At 42.1% G+C, this 18293-nt stretch overlaps 1 protein-coding gene across 1 annotated transcript; it reads left to right on the top strand.

Moving 5' to 3' along the window:
* Positions 1-179: 179 nt before the first annotated feature.
* LOC113017950 (E3 ubiquitin-protein ligase TRIM21-like) lies at positions 180-8222 on the top strand. Its single transcript, XM_026161038.2, has 2 exons — positions 180-413; positions 1988-8222. Exon 2 carries the CDS (start codon positions 1997-1999, stop codon positions 3683-3685), a length of 1689 nt encoding a protein of 562 aa, XP_026016823.2. The 5' UTR covers positions 180-413; positions 1988-1996; the 3' UTR covers positions 3686-8222.
* The last annotated feature ends 10071 nt before the right edge of the window (positions 8223-18293 follow it).

Below are 18293 nucleotides of genomic sequence, written 5' to 3' on the forward strand. Positions count from 1 at the left end.
TTCATGTGTGACATTTGTGAGGTGGCCTTAAACACAGTCCGTCAGTCTTTTTGCTCTTGAACAGTGAAATATTAAAAACTGTCTGGAGTTTATTTGGTGATGTTCTCGTGCACGAGGCGAAAAAGGAAATCCAGGTGAGTTTCTCCTGATCACCTGAGGCCGTCATTACTGTGTGAACCCACACACCACTCCTCACTCCTCCCACCCGCTGCACACAGTCACTGAGTACAGACCGGCTGATTCCTGTAAAGGGAGAGGCAGGAAGAGGCGGAGCAACACCTGAAAAACAAGAAGCCCAACGTCATTTTGCAGAAGTGACAGTGTGAGAGAGCAGCAGCAGAGCTGCAGTCGAGTCCTGTTTGTCTCTAAAAGAAGATTCACTGGAGTCCATCAGGTTCCTCTCAGCAACAGTGGTGAGTGCAGCTGATCACACTTCCTGCTTCTACACAAATCTTCACTCTGTTCACTTCATCAGGACTCATCACAGTCACACTGGATCCATAGAAATCTGCTCATGTAACCACAGATCCACTGTAGGAGCATCGAGCTGCTGCTTCAGTCTCACTGTGGCTCTGCTCAGGACTGTGGACTCAGGCTGTGCTCTGGACTTCAGACTGACTCCACACTTCCTGGTTATTCATCACTTCCTGTTCCTCTTAGATTGATTCTGGATCTGATTGATCATAAGGATTACAGACGTGAAAACACCTATTTATTCTTTATTGATATAAAGCCTTTGATACTGTAAACCAGCAGATTTTGGTCAGTACTTCAAAAAGTCATTCACACATTTTACAAAGATTATCTGACTTAGTGTATCCTGTAAGAGTCACAGATGATCCTCAATCATTCAGAAAACAGTCGATGCTGCACTTTATAACTTTGTGTGGAAACATGAATCTCATTATTTAGACAGATGTGTTTGAATCATCCTGATAATCAGGCTTTAAACATGTCAGAGTTCCACACATCAGCTGTGATATTCAAGCTGACCTGGATCAAACATGTCATCAGACACAAACATAGATGATGCTGTTTAATCCCAAAGCTTATTTAAACAAACTGGAGGACAGAATTCCTCCTTAAATGGGATTTTGATCAAATCCACTGATCTCGTTTTCACACAGGCTTTATCATGGTGGCTTCTTCTCTACTAACATCAATCTTTGATTTGGACAAACAAATATGTGAAACACAAAAATAAATCAATGTTTTCTGAGGATCCAGAATAACATGAATGATGTATCCCAGCGAGTGACTGGAAAAGTTCATCTTCTTCCACATCCTGAGTTTGTGAGGAGCTGTGATGTTCCAGTATCTGTGAGAGAAAACAGGACCGTTTTTACTGACGCACAAATGGACCAAATATACAGACACCTCTGAATAAACATGTTCTCATCAATGCCATTAAAATACTGGATCAACAGTTAATAACACATTTCTGAGGTTTGTGATTCATCGTCCTCCTCACTGTCAGCTCTACTGGAACAGTCACTGTTTAATATTAATGGCTCGTTGATCTGGACGTACAATAAGAAGTATTCAGTCACCAACAAGGTCGAAGTTTACTTCACAGTGATTGATGGAAAATATCCAACAAACTGATTTATTCAAGTATACAAATGATCTGGATGAATCTTGGACCTTCTGTAAAACAGAGAAACAATTTCACATCTTTGTAACGACTGTATTTATCTTCATCCCCAAACGTTGATCCTGTCCATCTGGACGCTGCACTGTACAGCAGACACTACGATGTTAGGTTTGTGTTTGGATGAACCAGTTTGTGTCTGAGTGTGTTGCTGGGTCTCCACCAGTTACTCTGAGAACTGAAGAAGCTTCTCTGATGAAACGTCTTCAAGAAACTCAAAGAAGTCCAGACGCTTTTCTCTCCAAGCTCCTCAGACTACTGACGCTTGTTTCTCTCTTTGTAAAATGAAATTTAAAGTGAATTTTGAATCAAATGTTTCTCTTCTTTCTCCCTCAGAGTGCAGACATGTCTGCTGCCAGCAATCTGCGATCTGAAGATCAGTTTCTGTGCTCCATCTGTCTGGATGTGTTCACTGATCCAGTCTCTACACCATGTGGACACAACTTCTGCAAAACCTGCATCAGTCAGCACTGGGACATGAATCAGAGCTGTCAGTGTCCCATGTGTAAAGAGACGTTCTACACTCGACCTCAGCTGAGGGTCAACACCTTCATCTCTGAGATGGTTGCTCAGTTCAGACGTGAAGCTCAGCAGAAAGCCAGCAGCAGCAGCTCAGAGCAACAAGCTGCCAAACCAGGAGAAGTTCCCTGTGACTTCTGCACTGGAACCAGACTGAAGGCCCTGAAGTCCTGCCTGGTGTGTCAGACCTCCTACTGTCACACTCACCTGGAGCCTCATCTGACAGTGAAACGTCTGAAAAGACATCAGCTGGTTGATGCTGTGGAGAACCTGGAAGGCAGGATGTGCACGAAGCACGATAAACTCCTGGAGCTGTTCTGTAAGACTGACCAGACATGTGTCTGCATGCTCTGCCCTGTTTTAGACCACAAGAACCACGAGTTTGTTCCTCTGAGAGAAGAATATGAAGGAAAGAAGGCAGAGCTGGAGAAGACAGAGGCTGAGATTCAGCAGATGATCCAGAAGAGACGACTGAAGATTCAGGAGATCACAGAGTCGGTGAAGATGAGTAAAGATGCTGCAGACAGACAGAAAGCAGAAGGTGTTCAGGTCCTCACGGCTCTTATGGAGTCTGTTGAGAGACGCCTGAAGGAGCTCATGAAGGAGATCGAAGACAAACAGGAAGCTACAGAGAAACAGGCTGAAGGTCTCATCAAAGATCTGGAACAGGAAATCTCTGAGCTGATGGAGAGAAGCTCTGAGGTGGAGCAGCTCTCACGCTCTGAAGACCACCTCCACCTCCTCCAAAGCTTCTCCTCCCTGAAAGCTCCACCCAGCAAGGACTGGACAGAGGTCAGAGTTCATCCACCATCATATGAGGGGACTGTGGGGAGAGCTGTGGCTCAGCTGGAGGAGACAATCAGGAAACTCATGAAGAAGAAGCTGTTAGAGGCTGAGCTGCAGAGGGTGCAGCAGCATGAGGTGGATGTGACTCTGGATCCTGATACAGCTCATCCTGCTCTCATCCTGTCTGATGATGGAAAACAAGTTTATCATAGTGATGTGAGGAAGAATCTTCCAGACAACCCAGAGAGATTTTCTCCATGTCCTTGTGTTTTAGGAGAGCAGAGTTTCTCTTCAGGCAGATTTTACTTTGAGGTTCAGGTTAAAGGAAAGACTGAGTGGATTTTAGGAGTGGCCACAGAGTCGATCAACAGGAAGGGACAAATCACAGTGAGACCTCAGGATGGTTTCTGGACTGTGTGGCTGAGAAATGGAAATGAGTACGAAGCTAATGCTGGTCCTCCAGTTCGTCTCTGTCTTCATCCTGGTCCTGAGAAGGTGGGGGTGTTTGTGGATTATGAGGAGGGTCTGGTCTCCTTTTATGATGTAGGTGCTGCAGCTCTGATCTACTCCTTTACTGGCTGCTCCTTCACTCACAAACTCCACCCATTCTTCTGTCCCTGTACCAATGATGGAGGTAAAAACTCTGCACCTCTGATCATCTGTCCTGTCAATAACATTAATCTATCCCCGATTTCATTCGCACTTGATTTCTGTTTTGATTCTGATTAAAGGGAACAAATGAACATATTGAGTGTAAATCCTCTACAGTCTCCATGTTTCTATAGAATCTGATCATCAGGACTCTGATTCACACTTTGATTCTCATGGAGTTTGATTTGAACAGAAGAAAAGTTGAATCAGGAAATGTTCCCACCAGAGGTGGAGCCAGACATTTGAAACACCCGGGGCTTAGCCCTAAAGGGTAGTATGCATGTGGGATTTTTTTTTCTTTTTTTTTGGGGGGGGGGGGGGGTAGAAATGACTGAAAGATTAATTGGCTCTGTTTTGAGTTTTGTTCAAAAAAGAATGACTTCATATAGGGAAAAATATATATCACATGTGCAGGACACCTTAAACTAGTTTTTTAATTAAGCAGCAAGGCAGAACAAAGTCGGGGCTGCATCAAGACACGAGGACTAAACCCCAATTCAACCAGACCCAGAACTGATCCAGAATTAAAACAGGACTACAAGAGTTCAAAATCAGGACTACTGAGGACTTAACCAAAACAGAACCAGAATCAGAACTAGATGATAGTAGCACTAAAAGTCATCATAGACCTGCACAACACTTATTTTTTAATTCTACCAAAGTCCAATATTTAGATTGAGAAAAGTTTATATAATTATTTATCCTTGTTGTGCAAACAAGCTGCATAACTTAATAAATATAGAATTTGAAAAATAACAAACCTAAAAAGAAACACTAGGTACGAGATACATGAGGACCTATGATACGGTGATACTTTTAGTAAGCAACCATTTGACTAACATGTGAGTCTCACCTGCTCTTGTTCATCTCTGTTCTGTCCTCATTCTCCATCTCCCTCTCTCTCCCTCTCTGCTCCTCTCTCTCCCTCTTTGTGCTGACAATCATCAAATATACAGTTGAAACCACATATTTATGTACTCTTCAGATCAAAACACAAACACTTTTTTAATTGTAACATCAAATCAGACTAAATATTTTTTTTTGGATTGATAAATATATTATTTATCAATAACATATTTGTTAACTTTAAGAGTAAAGAGAGAAACTATCTGTATTTCTTAATTGCAAATGGCACCAAATTGTATTCAAACTGAGCCACACTTATGGAGCTCCACAGTTCTGTTCCTGGTGTTTTGGTTGACATCTCTTGATGTTCCCATGTCACAGAAACAGGCTCTGTGTTTTGCCTTATATGCATCCACAGCTGTGCCACCAGTTTACTCACATGGACTCTACTAACCTATCAGAAGCTTCTTCAGCTCAGAATGGAATCGTCTGGAGTTTCTTATTAATTAACAATAAACTTAGTGTATATGTGCTCCTACATTTGATGAAAGTGATAAAAAAATAGAAGCTCTGTCTCTCTTTATTCTGACATTTAACTAATTCAAAAGATATTTCAATATTTATCTAAAACAAAAGTTTACTCTAGATTGATGTTGTACAGTAAAAATGTTTTATGTTTTCTCCCAAGTAATGCCTCTAAAACACTTAAGTTGGCTTTATTAAACATTAGATCTCTAGCTGGGAAAACATTTTTAATTAATGATTTAATCACTGAGCACAGCCTTGATTTTATGTTTTTAACTGAAACTTGGTTGGACCAAAGTAACAGTGGAGCTGTTCTCATCGAGACGACCCCTCCTAACTACAGTTTTATCAGTGAGGTCAGGGCGAGCAGGAGAGGAGGAGGGGTTGCTGTCTTATTTAATGAATCATTTCAATGTAAGCAGCATCTCCTGGAAGTTGTCAGTCTTTTGAATATGTGGCTTTACAGCTGAAGGCCCCATCCAAAGTTGTGTTTCTTAATGTTTACAGGCCTCCCAAATACTGCACAGACTTTTTTAATGACCTCAGTGAACTGCTGTCTGTGATCTGTGTTGATTTTGACTGTGTAATTATTGCTGGGGATTTTAACATCCATGTGGACAACCCTCAGGACAAAGGGACTAAAGACCTGAGTAACACTCTGGGCAACTTTGGGCTGACTCAGCATGTAACAGAGGCCACACATAATAGAGGACACACTCTTGACCTACTGATCTCCAAAGGCCTGAGCATTTCAAAGGTTACTGTGTCTGATGTGGGCCTGTCTGATCATTACTGTGTTTTCTTTGAAAGTAAAATCTCAGCCCACACAAATATATCAACAGCAGTGATCACAAAACGGTGTATAACTGAAGACAGTAGTGCAATTTTTAACCAGGTCTTCCCATTAACACCTGACCTGTCCAGAGGGTGAGTCAATGAGCTCGTCAATAGCTTCAATGCTAACATGTTAAATGTAATGGACACTATTGCTCCCATTAAGGTGAAGGTTATCTCTGGAAGGAAAAAGTCTCCATGGAGAAACTCCACACTGGTGAAAAATGAAAAAAGAGTGTAGGAAAGCTGAGCGCAGATGGAGAAAAACAAACCTCCAGGTTCATTATGACATCTATAAAGAGAAACTTCACAATTCTAATTTACAACTGAGGAGTGCAAGGAGGTCCTACTTCTCTGACATCATCACTAAAAACAGCCATAATGCTCGGGTCTTATTTTCTACAGTTGACAGGCTAACAAACCCTCCTGTGTCAGTGGCAGCTGAACTTCATTCGACCATGGCCTGCAATGACTTTGCCAAATTCTTCACAGACAAAATCCAAAAGATTAGACAAGCAGTTGGTACATCAACAGCAGATCCAGGATATGTACTGTGTCCACCAAAAAACTGTTTAAACACCATGAAACAGTTTCAACCTATTAACAGCAAAGACCTGGAGGACATCTTAGGTCAGCTGAACTCCTCCTCCTGCTGTTTAGATGTCCTGCCAACAAGTTTTTTCAAAAAGGTCTCAAAGACTTTAGAGTCAGACCTGTTACAGATCGTCAACTTTTCTTTATTATCAGGTGTGTTTCCAGAATCACTAAAAACTGCTGTAATCAAACCTATACTGAAAAAGGACAATCTTGACAAGACACAAATGAACAACTACAGGCCGATCTCAAATCTCCCATTTTTAAGTAAGATCATTGAAAAAGCAGTTTCTCAACAGCTCAGTTACTTCTTAAAACAGAATAACTGCTACGATGCCTTCCAGTCAGGTTTTAGACAGAACCACAGCATTGAAACCGCTCTGACCAAAGTGTTTAATGACATATGTCTGAATACAGACAGTGGAAAAATGTCAGTCCTAGTTTTACTGGATGTCAGTGCAGCATTTGATACAGTTGACCACAACATATTACTCAAACGACTGGAGAACTGGACAGGTCTTTCAGGAACTGTACTAAACTGGTTCAAGACATACTTAGAAAACAGGAAATACTTTGTATCAATAGGTAACTTCACATCTGAGCAGACAAGTATCACATGTGGAGTTCCCCAAGGTTCCATCTTGGGACCCCTTCTGTTTAACATCTACATGCTCCCACTGGCACAGATTATAAACAACAACAAAATAAACTATCACAGCTATGCAGATGACACACAAATATATATCACAATGTCACCAGGAGACCAAGGCCCTGTACAGGCTCTTGGTAAATGCATTGAGGAAATCAATGACTGGTTGTGCCACAATTTTCTCCAGCTAAACAAAAACAAAACTGAAGTAATAGTCTTTGGCGCCAAAGAAAAACGATTACAGGTCACCAGAGAACTTCAATCTATACACCTAAAAACCACAAACCAGGCGAGAAATTTGGGTGTAGTGATGGATGCAGACCTAAACTTAGAAAAACACATTAAGACAATAACAAAGTCAGCTTACTATCACCTCAAGAATATTTCAAGGATAAAAGATCTGATGTCTCAACAGGACCTGGAAAAACTAATCCATGCATTCATCTTTAGTAGGCTTGATTACTGTAACAGCATCTTTATAGGTCTACCTAAAAAATCAGTCAGACAACTACAGCTCATTCAGAACTGTGTTGCTCGAGTCCTCACTAAGACCAAAAAAGTGGACCACATCAGTCCAGCTCTGAGGTCTTTACACTGGCTGCCTGTCCGTCAGAGGATAGACTTTAAAGTTCTGATGCTGGCCTATAAAGCTCTGAATGGTTTAGGACCAAAATACATCAATGACCTCCTGACCCAGTATGAACCTTCCAGATCCCTCAGGTCATCTGGATCCGGTCTTTTATCAGTTCCCAGAGTCAGAACCAGACACGGAGAAGCTGCATTCAGCTTTTATGCTCCTTATATCTGGAACAAACTCCCAGAAAGCCTCAGATCAGCTGAAACACTCAGTTTATTTAAATCCAGGTTGAAGACTCACCTGTTCTCAGCTGCATTTGAATAAAGCACCAAATCCACACTTTAAGCTTAAATTTCAAAACTTACATTTAACTACTGATTTTATCTACTGTTCTGATTTTATCTGTTTTGATTTTATATACTGTTTTGTTTGTTTGTTTGTTAATTAGTTAGTTTGTTTGTTTGCTTGTTTTAATCAATTTTAAATCATGCTTTTTATTTGTTTTTGTTTCTAATGTCTCTGTAAAGCACTTTGAATCACCTTGTTGTTGAATTGTGCTATACAAATAAACTTGCCTTGCCTTGCCTAAAGTGTATGTAAATATCTGGTTACAAATGTGAATATCCTGCTGTGTACTGAAATCCCTCTTGTTTTGCATAGAAATATACTGAACAACATACAAAGCATAAAATAAGTTTTTATGCTTTGTATAAAAAAAATGAACTAAAAAAAAAACTAACTAAAATTAACTGAATTTATAGCAAAAATGTGTTTAGTTTTCATTGATGTGTACGTGTCATACAATAGACGAGGGTGAAAATGAAGTTTAGTTTCCAGGTTTTTTCTTGCTGTGTCTCATTATGCCAGCAGGTGGCAGCACGTTAGTCGAGTCGTCTGTGTCGCTGCTCCGTCCACGCGCAGAATCCTGTCAGGAAAAGTCGGGAGAAAGCGCCAGAGTCCAATTTGGGATTACTTTGAATATGACTGTGTTTTGGATAAAGCAAGTGTCTTGTAGTGGAAAGAGACAAATTATGAGGGACATTTCTAAAGGGAAAAAATCCCACAAACCTTAAAGTGCACTTGAAAAGCTCACACAAGAAGGCTAACCTAGCTTACCTTGAGAAGGTAAGGGAGCACACTCAACCCTCATCCCCAGAAACAGAAGCTAACCCCAGGCAAGGCAGCGTGATGCATCCCGAGACAACAGGACGGGGATATCTAAATAACTGTGTGAGTCAATTGCCTTCAAAGAGTTTATCAATTCACTTGAACCAAAATTACGAACACCCGGTGCTGCAAGAGTTAATAGTCTCATTGGGGCCAAGATATACATTTTATAGTTGCCTGGTATCAATGGTTGTTCATCTGCCCTAATTTATTTATTTATTTAAAGAACCCATAGGTGAGTTGTCTGTCTCTGCGTGTTAGCCCTGCGACAGACAGGTGACCTGTCCAGGGTGCAGGGTATGGTAGCTGGAATAGCAACATACCAAAGGATAAGCAGAAGAGAATGACTGATATGATGAAACTGGGATTTTGTTACACTTAATTATTGCGAACACAACTAAAACTATAACTGAAACTAATCACAACTAAACTGAAACTAAGGATTTAAAAAAAAATAAAAACTAAACTAAACTAGCAAACAACTGGTAAAAACTAATTAAAACTGATATAAAATTGAAAATCTGAAGTCAAAACTAAATAAAAATAAAAACTAATGAAAATTGCAAAACTATTGAAACCCTGGTGAGGACAGTAGACAAGTGGGTAGATGTTCCATGGACTAACACTCATCAGTTCATCTGCTATGACGGTGAGAATATGTGGGCAGCAATATGATGAAACAATATTTAATAATGTTATAATCTAATTTATATTCTGTTTTACATCGTGTGTTCCTGAAAGAAACAGTTTGAAGAATGAGACAAATTAGTTAAAGATATTTTTGTGTTTCTGACTCGACAGAAACAATGAAAAACAACAAAACATTTCATTTGATTGAGACGTCTGTGACCTGGACTCAGGCTCAGAACTACTGCAGACAGCATCACACCGACCTGGCCAGTGGACTCGATCAGATATACAGTGAAGAGTTTAAGAAGTTGCAGAACTCTACAGCCTCATGTATCAGCCTGTTCAGAGACAGCTGGAGGTGGTCAGATGGGAGTAACTTCTCTTTCAGATACTGGGACATGGACTCATTTAATGATGGACTAAACAACAGGAAATGTGCAACGACTCTGTTAGAGAGATCAGGAAGATGGAGCTCTGCTGGATGTGACCAAAGAAAGCCTTTCTTCTGCTATGATGGTGAGTTTACACAGATTTATCTCAGCTGTTTGTCCAACAGATGAACTGCTGGAGTCACTGAGAGGATTTAGGTCAGTGTGTTTCTTCAGCCACTTATTTCTGCATGTATGTTGAACTTCTGTCAGAGGTGAAGATGTTTAGCTGATGGTTGGAACAGAGATTTCTCTGTAGAGCGACTGATTCATCTGAAGAATCACTGAAATGTTTTTAATGGTTTCCTTGATTTTTATGGCAGATAAACTGATTCTGATCAGGGAAAACAAAACCTGGGAGGAAGCCTTGACTTACTGCAGACAGACACATCATGGCCTGGTTTCAATCAGCAACCCTGAGGAGCAGCGATGGGTCCAGGAAAGAGCCAAAAACGCCTCGACTCCTTTCGTGTGGCTGGGACTGCAGTACTCCTGCTTTCTGGATTTGTGGGGTCGGTGACGAGCTAGTGTGCTATGAGAGGTGGGCTTCAGGGCGAAAGACTGAAGACTGTAGCATGTCTGCAGCCATGACCACAGGAGGGCAGCACGAGTGGGTCAGTCAGAGGGAGAATGAGGCATTTAATTTTATTTGTTTAAACATAAAGTCACTTCTTAGATTGACATGTACTGTAGAGTTCCTGGGGTGAACTCTGTTTGAAATGGGAGAATGACCAACAGATTATTACCTGTTATTACCAACAAGACAGCGTACATCACTGTCACAACAGCATTTGTTTTCATTCAAAGGCTTTATGGCTTTTCCTATACCTGGTGGGCCGGTCTCTAGTCAAAATGTCTGGGCCCATTTTTTGTCCCAGTCCAGCCCTGGGCACGACACGCAGTGAATTAATCTGAGAAGGTGCATCAAAAAATAAATGGCTGGGCCAGCGGTGCACATCGCAAATAGAGACTTTCAGGTGTTTGGACCAATGTTTTATTTTCTTATCAAAGCAGAAAGCTTTAATGAGCAGCTGGATTTGTCTCGCATTAACTGGCTGAGTTAATGCCAGTTAATGCAACATCGAAGCAGCTGGAATCCACAGCTGTGTGTGTTCATGGAGCTGCATGTTCACCTGCTGGACATCACTACCTGACAGGTTTAACTGTCTTCAGAACATTGCAGAGGCCTTATTGACAGTATTTGGCTCTACATGTCTGTGTGAACAGGTTTTCTCTCACATGAGTCCTCAGGTAGCCTCTGAATGCTGGACACTGGGAGACCTGTGTCTCTGAGTGGGAGACCAGAGATCACATTAACATGTGTGTCTCTGTATTAACAAACATGCCATATTGGCTTAGTTTATTTTTGTTATCATTGTTGTGAGGAGACCATAAAAAGCATTTGTATTTTCTGTTGTACAGTTATGGAGTTCTTGTTATGGATAAAAAGTCTTTTTTTTGTTTCAAAATAGCTGATAACTGTTCACTGATAGCTGCCAACATCTGCAAACAAATGTAATTCTATAAAGTTGTTCTATATAATGTGTAACTGTTCATATAGAGCGTTATTAAATTTATTGCTAATGCAATCATATGGCACACTCACTTCTGAGGAAATTTTAAATGGTACTCGCCATCAGAAAGGTTGCTGACCCCTGGTTTAGATGAACTGTTGGACTTCCAGACCAGCAGGTTTAGGGAAGTCTTTATGGGGTCATACTCTGACCCCCCCCACACACACACACACGCCCCCTGATATAGAGCAAAATATCAAGAGTGCATTTCATCATTTGCTCGGTAGGTTGTGCTCTTGCATTTTGTTTGCTCGAATGTTGCCTGGATTCAGTGGGAACGTCATAAAAAAAAAAAATTCTTGTTATTCCTCACATACCGTTGGACCAACTTTCTAAACGGTTTAGAATAGATTAGGATAAATACAGTAAGAGTATTCAGGGCTCTCAAAATTTCAAAATCCCTGGTAGCCCTTCGGGCAGGGACTCTTCAGGTTTTGGTAGCCCAAAATAAATTTAAGTAGCCAGAATAAAAAAGAGAGCAATTTTTTGATTGATGTTTTGTTTCCTTTACAATATTATACATTAATGTATAATATTGTAAAGGAAACAAAACATTAATCAAAAAATTGTTGAAAAACAAATTACAACATTGTATAAAAATTACAATCATCAACTCAAATACTTGGTTCTAATTGAACAGAAATTTCTATGAACTTGTAAGAACTGTGTAGGACATGAATCAGTCTGTGTCAGATCCTGAATTTGAAATTTCCACTGAAGTCACGGGTAAGAGACAAGTGGAACCAAGATCGAGGCCATTTGCTTTTTGAAGTTTGCAAAGACTGCTAAATTGCACCAGTGGTAGTTCACTCTTTGCAACATAGTAGCTGTTCTAAACAGATTTTTCATTTTTATTTTTAGTATGTTATTTGCAATTGGTGTTTGTTCTGGGAAAGATATTGCAGAATGAGCAATAATGCATTTCTTGCATTTCTCATGGGTTCTAATGGGGGCCTTTCTTAAAATGACTGGTCCCAGTAACAAAGGCGCTTGTCGACTCAGAAATCGAGAGAAAACCAACAACACACCCGGCAGAACATTGTTATTTACACGGGTGCACATAAGTGGTCCGCATGTGCGCATTCGCTGTCAAAATAAAAGACGCGCACCAGATAAGAAGTTGCAGCGCGCGTTTGCGTCCATATAAAAAGCACTGTTTTTGTCCGCTAGAGTGGGATTTTCACGGCACATTCTGCACCACATCTGTGCGTTCATCATTTGTTTGAAGCCAGCTCACCTCCTGCAACCACTTTTCCGAGAATACGCGCTTCTTTTGTAGTTCGGACTCCTTCTGACATTTCTTTGGAGGTGGAGGAACATCACAGTAATTGCTTAAAGGAGCTTCTTCGACATCTTTAAGAGTTCTAAACAAATGTCTGTCCTCCTCCTGAAAATCCTATGTACGCAAACACGCGTTGCAACTTCATATCTTGTGCGCGTTTTTTTTTTTTTTTTTTTTTGACAGCGAATGCGCACCTGCGGACCACTTATGTGCAGCCCTGGTTATTTAGCTCGTCATATTGCAGCCACAGAAATTCTTTTGTCCATGAAACCATGAAGCTGCACTTTCTTTTTGCCTTATAGTCTGATTTGTCATAACTTCTCCGTTTTTGTGGTAAGCTTTTCTTTGGCTGTCACTTCTTCACCCTGACCTGTCTTATTTGGCTCAGCAGAACTAAAATATATATCGGTCTGTGAAGGTTCTCAGTCATCCAGGTCATCGTAGTCAAATATATATCCTGCTGCTTTTACACAGGCACTCACATAAGCTCAGCGATTCTCTGCGCGATCAACCTCTCACATGTTTAAGCTGCGGGAGATTTCACTTGTCATGTTTACATAGTAAGCTAACGATTAATAAGACGATGTCAGAGGAATTGGTGCACAAATTATCATCACTCACAGATCAGTGCTGTCTGAGCGATTGCAAAGTGAAAGCAAAAAACAAGCGCAAATTCAAACGCGACTTCAATATGTCACATATTGACAGTGGCTCACCGATGCCAATGACATAATTACCCAGCTACATTTCTGAAAGAATGCAAAAGCATTGACATATATTTTTCCTTCCTACAATAGCCCGACGGGCAGGGAAGAGATAGATTTTGGTAGCCCGACTGGAAAAATCGCTAGCCCCAGGACGTCGGGCTAGCGATTTTGCGAGCCCTGGTATTAAAGAAACATTTTAATATGCCTATATTTGGTTTTAGTTACAATGAATTTGAATGAATTTTATGTGGTTCGTCTGACTCAGTTTGTAGTGTTACAGTTATAATAGAACCCAAGTTTAGATAAGATAATATGTCTACTGTTGATACTTTATTACCTTAATAACTGAATGAATGAGCAGAAGACTGAAACCAAGAACATTCAACAATCTAAAAGTAGAGACTCTAATGCTTGAAAGCTTTGGCATCTAAAGCCTCTCAAACATATTTGTGCCCTATACACTAAGACACATAGTCGAACCTTTTTGAACATTTATCCCACACTTAGAAAGGGACAGTAGATATTGTCAGCATGTCCTTTTGTTAATTCACTGAAAAAGGAAGAATTAGGCAGGGAAATCTTTTTAAAGGACTGCTTCTTTCAGGTCTAGGGACATAATGGAAGATTGATTATATGTCCTTCTGGGTTTGTTAGTACCACATGTTAGTAGCACAGAACTACTTTTATTCTTTGAATCCCACTTTATTGGTTATTATTCAAAATCTCAAAGAGATTGTTAAATCCAGTTTATTATACTTCCGGCGCCGCTCCAATCTGACCGAGTCCTTTTTTCTCTTTAATATATTTTTCTCTGTTGTTTTGTGTTTATCGTTTTTATTTTTCTATTGTGGACTGCTGTCCCCACAATGGAGCTCAGAATTCTATGGACAATCGTGTTCTTTATTACATTTTTTACGGCATCTGTGTCCGGAGAGCTCGTGGAGGTCCGACCTCCCATTGTTTACAGCAGGGATCAGCTGTTAGCCCTCAGAGCCTCCGCTGCCCTGCCTACCGCCGAGCAAGCTAACATCCCCCGCGAGGTGAGGAGGAAGAGACGCGGTACTCGGGCCGGGACCGGACTTTGCAGTAAAGTTAGGAGGTACCGGCCAGCGATTCCATCTATTATTATGGGGAATGTGAGATCTCTCCCCAGTAAAGTAGACGAACTGGCGGCTCTTACCCAACATCAGAGGAGCTACAGGGAGTGCAGCCTGATGTGCTTCACAGAGTCGTGGCTAACTGCGCTAACTCCGGACTCACACGTAAACATGGAGGATTTTCATCTGATCCAGGCCGACAGAACAGCGGAGAGTGGTCAGAAGAGAGGAGGGGGTCTGGCTGTGTTTGTGAACGATAGATGGTGTAACTCTGGTCATTTATCTATCAAAGAGACGCTATGCTGTAAGGACATTGAGCTGCTAGCAGTTAGCATGAGACCGTACTATCTACCGCGAGAGTTTACACACGTGATCATGATAGCTGTGTATGTCCCGCCCTCTGCTAGCGCTGCAGCAGCCTGTGAGGTCCTGCACACTGTAACCAGCAGACTCCAAACACAGCACCCTCAGGCCCTTTTCCTGATCTCTGGGGACTTTAATCACATCTCCCTGTCCTCCACTCTCCCCACCTTCACCCATGTTACCTGCCACACCAGAGACAATAAAACATTGGACTTATTGTATGCCAACACCAAGGAGGCATACAGCTCATCACCTCTCCCTCCACTGGGGGGCTCAGATCACAATCTGGTTCATCTCCAGCCTGTGTATAAACCTCTAGTACACAGAGAACCAGTTGTGAAACGCACAGTAAGGAAATGGTCGGCAGAGACTGAAGAGGCCCTGAGGGACTGTTTCCATTCTACTGTGTGGGAAACCTCTGCAGCCCCCTGGAGGATGACCTCAACAGTATCACAGACTGCATTACGGATTACATGAACTTCTGTGTGGACAACACCGTACCCATCAAAAAGGTACGGTGTTTTTCTAACAACAATCCATAAATAAATCCTGAAATAAAGGCTCTCCTCAAGGAGAAGAACAGTCTTTAGATCTGGAGACAAACAGGAGCTGAGAGTTGTTCAGAAGAAGCTGAAATGGAAGATGAGGCAAGGAAAGGAAAACTACAGGAGGAAGATGGAAGAGCAGCTGCAACAGGACAACATCAGAGGGGTTTGGAACAGCCTGAAGACAATCTCAGGACAAAAACCAACCCCCCAGGCTGCAGGAGACTTGGGGTGGGTGAATGACCTAAATAAATATTTTAATAGGTTTGATCAACCACCCACCCCTCCCACAGCATCGTCCCCCCTGCTGCAATCTCCTTCATCTTCAGGGCCTGCCTGTCCTTCATCTCAGGACTTCACACCTCTCAGGTTCACAGCTCCCAGTCATCACACCCACCCCCGGCTTCTGTGGATTCCAACATACACACCCCTCCCCCGAAATCCACTCTTTCTATCTCAGCACTTCAAGTGAGGAACGAGCTTCGCAAGATCAAGGTGCAGAAGGCTGCAGGTCCAGATGACATCAGCTCCAGGCTCCTGAGGTGCTGCAGAGATGAACTGTGTGGCATCCTAGGTTATCTGTTCAACCTGAGACTGTCACTGGGGAAAGTACCACAGCTGTGGAAGACCTCCTGTGTGGTACCGGTACCAAAGACCTCCCATCCCAAGGACCTCAGCAGCTACAGGCCGGTAGCCCTGACATCGCATCTGATGAAGACCCTCGAGAGGTTGGTTCTAAACCATCTGCGCCCCCTGGTGAGGTCTTCATTGGATCCGCTGCAGTTTGCTTACCAGCCTGGCATCGGGGTGGAGGACGCCATCATCTATCTCCTGCACCGAGCTCTGACTCACCTGGAGAAGCCTGGAAGCACTGTGAGGATCATGTTCTTTGATTTCTCCAGTGCTTTCAAAACCATCCAGCCACGACTTCTGAGAGACAAGCTGGAGATATCGGGAGTGGACCACCACATGTCCCAGTGGATGCTGGACTACCTCACAGGACGCCCCCAGTATGTGAGGACACAGGGCTGTCTCTGACACGCTGGTCTGCAGTACGGGGGCCCCACACTGTGCTGGCACCCTCTACACTGCAGACTTCTCCATCAACTCCCCACGCTGCCACCTACAGAAGTTCTCTGACGACTCTGCCATAGTCGCCTCATCACAGGTGAGGACGACTCAGAGTACAGACAGTGGACTCTGGACTTTGTGGACTCGTGTCAGCAGAACCACCTGCTAACCAAGCCGGGAAAACCAAGGAGTTGGTGGTGGACTTCCGGAGACGCAGACCCACCACACTGACACCGGTGAACATCCAGGGAGTGGACATTGAGATAGTGGACTCTTATAGGTACCTGGGTGTTCACCTGAATAATAAACTGGACTGGAGCCACAACACAGGAAGGGTCAGAGCAGACGCTACCTGCTGAGGCGGCTGAGGTCATTTGGAGTCCAGGGAGCGCTTTTAAAGACCTTCTATGACTCTGTGGTGGCATCTGTCATTTTTTACAGTGTTGTATGTTGGAGCAGCAGTTTATCAGCAGCTGAGAGGAAGAGGTTGGATAAACTCATTAGGAAGGCCAGCTCTGTTCTGGGATGCACCCTGGACCCAGTGCAGGTGGTGGGAGACAGAAGGACTCTGGCCAAAATAACATCTCTGATGGACAGAGTCTCCCACCCCATGCATGTAGATGTTGCTGCAGAGCTGCTGCAGTGACAGACTGCTGCATCCTCGATGCATGAAGGAGCGTTTCTGCAGGTCCTTCCTTCCTGCAGCTGTCAGACTGTACAACCAGAACTGCTCCCAACAAACACAGATGTTTACATCTGCACTGTAACTGCAATAAGTTAATTAACCGATTCACACTACAACCTGCTCTGCCTCTTATCTGTAGTTATTTTTATTTAATTTAATAACTGTACAGTACTCTGTATATAGTAACCATTGTCCTTAATGTAAATATGTAAGAAAAATTGTGTATGTTTCTGTCCTGTGTCCTGTTTGTTTGTATATGTGTCTTTCTGGCTGCTGTTAAACCCTAATTTCCCCTTGTGGGACAATTAAAGGATTATTCTATTCTATTCTAACACAGCCAGATAACAGTGATGAGTTCGCTGAAAATAAAATACAGTACCCGATTGTATTCAATGCATCCTTAATGTCATGTAAAGAATTTGAGCTTCGCAGGTTATTAATTATTTCCTTTAAAGTCGAGAATGACACAGGTTCAAAAGGTTGAAAAAACCATTGATTATTCGGAAAATGGGGCTTGATTTACTGCTGCAGAATGTGGGGCTCTTAACACTGAGATTTTATCTATAAAATGATTTAGAAATTTTTCGCATAGAGCTGGGGAGGCCTCCCTCGAAACATCAGAGCAAGGATTAAAAACTGAGTTAAAGATTTTAAACAGAACTCGAGGATTGTGACTATTAGTTGCAGTTTGGCAGCCTGCCATAAGCCAAAGACTTTTTCTCATGGGATGTACCACTTTCAGATGGGTGATATAAAACAGTCCAACTGATAATAGGTTTAATTTCATAAATCCATGACTTTTCAACATCTCTGATGTCACCTGGTCAACTGTAAGTATGCAACCTTCTGGTTTCTGCTTTTTGTTGTGTATCTCTTTGGGCTGTGGCTGTACTTCAATCTACAGTTGATCTCAAACATGCTTTTCCATAATAAATACCAACAGGACAGTGTGCAATCAACTTTTACTTTGACTCCTCAATGCACAAGGACCACCATACCATAAACACTCTCTCTGTAAACAGCAAACAAGGTTACTGTAAAAATAATTTAAATGTTGGACATAAAATTACAAAGTGAGGCAAGTAACCATAATGTTATTACATATATATTGA

Source organism: Astatotilapia calliptera, chromosome 3, assembly GCF_964374335.1.
Source record: "Astatotilapia calliptera chromosome 3, fAstCal68.1, whole genome shotgun sequence".
Taxonomy (NCBI): domain Eukaryota; kingdom Metazoa; phylum Chordata; class Actinopteri; order Cichliformes; family Cichlidae; genus Astatotilapia; species Astatotilapia calliptera.